Source organism: Camponotus floridanus, unplaced genomic scaffold (assembly GCF_003227725.1).
Source record: "Camponotus floridanus strain SB8 unplaced genomic scaffold, Cflo_v7.5 scaffold269, whole genome shotgun sequence".
NCBI classification, from domain to species: Eukaryota; Metazoa; Arthropoda; class Insecta; order Hymenoptera; family Formicidae; genus Camponotus; species Camponotus floridanus.
This window is the reverse complement of record NW_020229402.1, coordinates 55234-62511: the sequence shown is the minus strand read 5'-3', so window position 1 is coordinate 62511 and position 7278 is coordinate 55234. Positions and strand designations below refer to the sequence as shown.

At 29.5% G+C, this 7278-nt stretch overlaps 1 protein-coding gene across 1 annotated transcript; it reads right to left on the bottom strand.

Annotated features, from left to right (window-relative positions):
• Window positions 1–1962: 1962 nt before the first annotated feature.
• On the bottom strand, window positions 1963–3770 carry LOC112638233 (proto-oncogene tyrosine-protein kinase ROS-like). Its single transcript, XM_025409487.1, has 4 exons — window positions 3747–3770; window positions 3344–3561; window positions 2567–3040; window positions 1963–2339 (listed from the first exon to the last, which is right to left on the bottom strand). The coding sequence occupies exons 2-4, from the start codon at window positions 3512–3514 to the stop codon at window positions 1992–1994; spliced, it is 993 nt and encodes a 330-aa protein (XP_025265272.1). The 5' UTR covers window positions 3515–3561; window positions 3747–3770; the 3' UTR covers window positions 1963–1991.
• Between the last annotated feature and the right edge of the window lie 3508 nt (window positions 3771–7278).

Sequence of the window (7278 nt, the reverse complement as noted above, 5' to 3'; positions counted from 1 at the left end):
TTATATTTTTAATAAATGAGCGTCGGGTATAACCGATTAATTCCTGTACGACCAGTGTCGCGTTAACCGCTCGTGGATTCACTTTTCATAATCTCCCAGAGAAATGTACTACGTTGAAAGAAGCAGCAGCGGTAGCAGCAGTGGCGGTATCGGAAGACACGTGAATAATTACGTGCCGAGTCGTGATAAAACTCCATCGTTTGAGAACAAATACGACGAGTACGTTTCGTTTAACATTTTTTTTCTATTTTTCTATTTTTCTATTTTTCTATTTTTTACAAATTGTATTATTAGTATTACTTAATTTTAATTTTTTCCCGTAGCATTTCGTCGGAGCGTCGTGCGGTTCGTATACTAGGCAGACGATACGCATTGACAGCTACGGAATTCAAATTCCTCGAAATCTGTATCAACGTGGGTCCGCCGAGTTACGTGGAGATTGTCATAGGAGATCATCGGGGAAAGGGACTGAAATTATCTCTCGAAACGTGGAAAGGACTCTGCGAGCAACGTCGCGATATTCTAAATCTCCTTCGGAACGATTCTCACGACATCTATAATTTTATAAGCGTTGGACCGCTAACAGTGCGAGTTCGTACGATTAACGACTCTAAATTCATAAGTCTCGAATCTTCGAACGTATGCATGATGATGATAGAATCGACGTTACATCGTATGTTCGATCTCGATCAATGCATAGATGTAACTTTTGATCGATTAGATAAAATTATCCAAACAGTCGATGTCAAATTTACGCAATTCTCCAATATCGCGTCCACTGTAACGGATCCTAAAGAAGTATCAAATGTAATACGCGCGAGTGACGCTTTCAACAAGTATTAACTCGTCGATTGCGAGCTGGCGGCTTTAGCTTTTAGTCCATATAATACGTAAGACAAAAAAATATGTAAAAACATGAATAAAGAGTTTTAAGTTTACTATATCGTGATGTACTTTTTTTTGCGTTTGCTTGCGTTTATAAAACGGTTGAACATCGGCGCTGATACGTTAAAAATTCTTCTGAGAAAAAATTGCGTAAGACGATTCTGGGAGGTGCCATTTGTTTATATTGTTTATAAATTCTCATGCTGCGTAATTCAATGAGAGAGAGATAAGGAAACGTCGAATGGAAAAAAAATCTAGAATTACTTATATCGGGGGTGAGGGGTGTACCGCAAAAGCCATTTTGTTTTGCAAAAACATGTTCCAACGCGTTAGGATATAATACAATATTGCTTAAGGAATACCGCTGTTTATATTGTTTATAAATATTTTATCAACCGGGCATGTAATACAATATTGCGATAAAACATCTAACACGCGCCGCTGCCGAAATCCCCTCCGTCCCGCGTGACGTCATTCCCCCGCGCCACCGTAATCTCCCGCGCGCCTCACCCCCCCTGAGAGGACCTGAGTTAGAATCCGCCCTATATACCTACTGATATAATATATGTATATACTTATCTCGAATGAGGTAAAAAATTCATATATGTCAACTGTTATAAACTCAAAAATAATTACATTATTATATTTATATATTTACAACTAATTATAGAGGACATTATTCGCGTTTCCTCTGTCACTCATAATTTTACAACCAGTTTGTTACAATTATCGGTTATATATAATGTCGAAAATTAATTATATTCCCATGTTCAAAAAAATATTATTTATACATAGAGATATAAATAATCACAATCATTAAATTTTGTTTCGGTTGCTCAAAAACACAAATTAGATATATCATTATATTATTTGATTTTCTACAATCATGAAAACGGATGTGATATTTTTTAATAATAATCAAAATTGTATGAAAAATAAGATTACAAAATTTCTTTAATTTTCATTGATATATATAACATTAAGATTAAACCTAAAAGTAATCAGATCAGAATCAATTTAAAAATATCCTAGAAATATTTTTTCTACATTAAGATATTTATTGAGTCGTTTGGAAAATAACATAAACATTAATTTAAGTATATCGGCTAAATAATATCGACCGGACTCAGTAAGGCATCCTCTATGTTCTTTCTTAATGCTATAATATTTTTCAGACAAAATTCGAAATTTGGTCTAGCATCCGCTGCACTCCAGCAACTTAGCATCATCTGGTACAATGGTGACGGACAGTTAAGAGTTATTGGCAACCTGCCTCCGGCACGTACATAATTTATCACTTCTTCATTAGCCTTGGCACTATAAGGTTGCTCACCCAACGATGTAATTTCCCACATTAATATACCAAATGACCAAACATCGCTTTGAGAAGTAAATATTCCCATTATCAAAGATTCGGGTGCCATCCAGCGAATAGGAAGCAAACCTTCTCCTTTCTAAAACATGATTTAAACAAAAATTTAATTTTCTGATTTAAGTTGTTCATTTCTAGAATGTGTGCAAAATCAAAAACGTTAATTTATCTCTTGTTATATATAAATAAAAACTACTTATATTCTATATTACTTAAAAAAACAATGCAGTATACTATTATGATAAAAAAATGGAAAGTATTTTAAAAATAATTCAATTTTTAATCATTAAATATTTTCATTGTATTTACCAAGCGATAATAATCATCCTTGTAGATATCTCTAGCTAGTCCAAAATCTCCAATTTTGATGACACGATTCTCTCGATTCCTCGAAGATACTAAACAATTGCGACACGCTAGATCTCTATGTACGAAACGCAACTCTTCCAAGTAGCAACAACCTCGCGCAACATCTTCGCACATGGCGAGCAAATCCTGCAAACGCAAAGCAGACGAATCTGACGCTTGCAAATTTCGACATTCTCTCAAATATTTTAACAGATCTCCAGTTTCCATCAATTCCAACACTAGTAACGGAGAATCTCCATCTAAACAAACGGCCAACAATTTTAACATATGTTTGTGTTGAAAATGATTCATAAGCTTGGCTTCCTTTAACAATTTCTCTTTCTCATGGGAAGATGCATCTTTTCGAAGCGTTTTTATTGCAACGGATATCTCTGTGCCCGATTTTTCTAAATCCTTCACTTTTCCTTGATATACCTGCAAAATATTTTACACAAATTTACATGCGTACTTTATTGAAAAATATATAGTTTAATGTCAAGTAGTATTTTATAATTTACTTTATAATTTACTTTATAATTTACTTTATGTTTTACTTTATATTAAATAATTCAATGAAAAGTATATAATAAAGTGCATGCTTGTTTTCTCATGTAAATTTTATATTACTTATAATCTATTTAAAAAATTCATGTAATTTATATCTTTATTAAAAATACGTATCTGTTTTGTTAATCCAAAAAATAATTTAAAATATTGCTTGAAAAAATTAATTTTTACCATTCCGAATGCGCCGCTACCGAGATGTTTCGTAAATGTAATTTGATTTCGTGAGATTTTAGTTATCGCACATTCATCCGGGTTATAATGTAACATAGGACTGTAAATCATATTGAATTGAGTGTTTCGGCAAGGTACTTCAGGTAGAATCGCCAATTCTACGTCGGCCATTGTAGAAGACAAAAATTGTTCATTATTACCTCTGCGTTGACGATACACTATTATAAAGTTTCGATTTAATTATGTAATAATATGTATTATAAAATTTACTGTATTTTAGTCAATTTATTCGTTTAGTTTTATATATGTAAATTACTATTTTCAGTAAATCTCTAGATATTATATCAGATATATATGTATAATCTACAATTCAACATTTGACATTTATATCAAATATACTTACAACGATAAATGTAGAAAATGCATATTATAGGAACTATAACCAACATCAATAAGTAATATTTATTCGCTATTATTCCAGGAGTGCTCGGAATATCTAGATTAAGCAAAAGTATAATTTTAATATCTTCGTGTGTGTATATTTTTACAAATTTATTTTTACTTATAACTTTATTATAAGATTTAATTTTTTTTAATTTCAGATTCCTATTCATATCCAAAAAATATCAGCACATAATATTATAATATCTACGCAGCACAAAATATTACAACTACTTTGCAACAATGTTACAATATTACAAATTGCAAGGCAACATTACGGAAACATTGTAGAAATATAATTTAACAAAATGTGAATTAGATATTAGCAATATGATATTCACATTTTGAAAACACTTTAAAACTATAACACTCTTTAATTTATCTATAAAAATAATGTAATAATACATTTTTTTATATCTGTATATATGCGATAAATTTTTCTTTTTTGCAGAAGTCAAATGAATTATTGACACAAATAATATCGAGTAAATATAATTCTAAGCTACAGATAAGCCTTGCTATTTTTTTATTAAAATATAGATAACATTTTATATCAATGTTACAATATATTTTATGATATATTTTTACTTCATGTACGAATACGATAATTTTCAAAGATAATATATCTTTTTATTATATTAAGAATATATATTATTATATCTCTCATTATATTTTTCTATGCATTTGTCTGTACTTTTCACATGCAAATATATGTAATTATAACAGATCTTTAAAATTTTTAAATTTTTAAATAAAAATGTAATTAGGAATGTATATTAATTCTATAACTAATATATAAATGTATATAAAATACCCATTATAAGAGTATATAGAACATTTAAAATAAAAAAAGTGATTCGTAAGTAATAATTTAGAGCAATTTTGTATAAAAATATAACATTTTATTTTATATGATGTTATGTTTCAATATAATTTTGCAATATATTAGATATCATAAACTAGTATTTATATCAAGCTTTTTAATTTAATTAAATGTTTCCAAGATATTCATCCATCAAACACAAAAAATATTTTATACGTAATGTTATTAAAAAGCTGCAATAACATTGCATTCTTTCCAATATATTACACTGTAATATTGCTATAATATTTCATTGCAAAAAGCGAACACTTTAACTTTATCACAATCTTATAACAATAACTCAGCAAAGTTTCGCATTCGATTTGCAATATTGCAATGTTTCAATGAAATCATTCTTTAATATATTCGCAACCTTATTGTGCTGTATGGATATTTTCATTTGCTTACCACGTTTGCTATCACGTGTTGAAAAAATAAATCTTTCATCAGCCGGCCATATAAAAGTTTCCTCATATTCGAGATATCTCAATATCAAGTGAAACTTGTATAAAGTTCCCGATTGTAAATTTTTGACATGGTACATTACTTCATTGTTATAATTTATTTTAAAATAATTCATTTTTTGCCACTTTTCTGCTGCAATATCTTTGTACTCTAGTGTAAAAAAGATCGTCAGATTAATGTTGGATATCCATGAAATGTCCATGCTATTTATGTCGACCTCGTTCAAAGTAATATTGTTTGGTTCTGAGTATATGTGAACAATCTTGCTTAAACTCTCGTTGTAGAAATCGCTGATATTAATTGGATACACACGCACGTATATCAAGTAATCTTGTACTGGTAGCGACAAGTTAATCTTTGTGAAAAATCTGCCATCTACCATACGTTTTGGCATATTAATAAATTGTTTGCTCTTTTGTTGCATGCCGTTCACTAATATAATTGGCTTGCAATGTACTTCGTAGGTCACCCCCACGCAGTTCAATTTCTTGGATGGCATCCAATGAACTACTGCTATAGTAGGCGTCAAAGCTAAAACACTTATGTTTTCTGGTGCATTAAGCTTGCCTGAATTAGTTTTTACTGATATCACATTTGAATCGAATGGATTTATTGATAATTGATCAGAGTAAAAATTGTTTAAAGTAAACTTCAACTTATACTCTGTAAACGGTGTTAAGTTCTGAATCTCGTAATGTCGCTCGTACGTCACATATCGCAGCACATTGAATTTTTCAGACTTGTCGAGGTTGTTGTCTAAACAATGGCTTACAGAGATAGTATATATAGTAGTTGGTAAATTATATTTTTTGCATCCACTCTTTACAACCGGCTCCGGAAGATTTACAAAGATGCTGTTTGCCATTGCAGTCACATTTTCAAAATTGTAAACTTTCTCGTCAGGTGTGAGGCATCTCATTGGAGGATATGGTTGTAAAGATTGATCAAAGGTTTGAATTTCATCAAATATTATATCTTCATTTGAGCTTATTATCTTTTCAACATATTTGTCTGCATTTATGCTCTTGAGACTTGCATATTTCTTTTTCAAAACATAAAGAGAAAATTCATCTGTATAATGATATGCTAAAATGTAAATGTTTCTTTTGTCAATCGTCATAGATTCGAAACTAGAGATATCACTTATGTTTTCCTTGTGTAAAATCTTACTGCATATAGAAGCGTTAGTGTCTGTCACAAATATGCGATTAGAATATAACCAGTAAATTAACGGCTCCTCATTATTTATGTTTTCAAATATTGTTCTATGAAAATATGCATCTTCATCATGAAATAGGCAAAAGGATGTATTTATCGAAACAATTTGCTCAATTTTTTTATCGGGATGATATTTTTTTATTTTATATTCTTCATTCGTCGAATTGTATGATACGTAATATAAAATTCTAAAAGATATTTTATAATTTTACTCTCATTTTTACTTTCATTATAAAACATTATTTTAACAGAAAACAGAAATTTGTTTGTAGTGAAAATTCGAAATTCTTATAATTATATTATAACCTATTATTTTTTTTACTTATGATCTTAATTGTAAAATCACGTAAAATTATAGAAAAGTTACAAATATGCATAAATCTTTAATAGAAAATTATTTTTTCAGGTGAACGGTAGTAAACGTACCCCATAGACGGTGACACACTTAAATGGAAAATATTAACGTCTGATAATTTGACAATTTCATCAAATTTAATTATGCCATTTTCCCACATTGTTAAGTCGAACTTTATAATTTGAGAGTAGGCTGACTCATCATAATACATGAAATATAGATTTCTTGTTACCCAGTCAATGCAGAGATTATATAGATAATTATCAAAGCTAGCTATTTCTGTGATTTTATTTTCATTAATCTTCAATGTCATTAGGTCTCTTTCTGTTAGCCAATAAATTCTATGTTCTTGTATCGAATAAGTAACTTCATATCCTACATATCTGAAAAAAAGGAACCAATTATAATTGTATAGTAAAAAGTTATATTTGAAATTTCTGATTTTATAGTTATTACTGCTGTAATGTTGATAATAATAAACATGTGCATAATAATAATAACTTTAATTTTATACTTAATGTTAAAAACAATTTATGATAAATATAACTGTTTTTTATCAGTATACGTACCCTGACATTAAGGTATCAGTAATTC

What these genes read in the sequence shown, in the direction of transcription:
- LOC112638233 (XM_025409487.1), bottom strand. Translation starts at nt 3,514, where the DNA reads ATGGCCGACGTAGAATTGGCGATTCTACCTGAAGTACCTTGCCGAAAC. An exon ending in GTAGCGGCGCATTCGGAATG is followed by an intron (nt 3,041 to 3,343) that starts GTAAAAATTAAT and finishes AATATTTTGCAG; the next exon opens with GTATATCAAGGAAAAGTGAA. An exon ending in AGGATGATTATTATCGCTTG is followed by an intron (nt 2,340 to 2,566) that starts GTAAATACAATG and finishes ATCATGTTTTAG; the next exon opens with AAAGGAGAAGGTTTGCTTCC.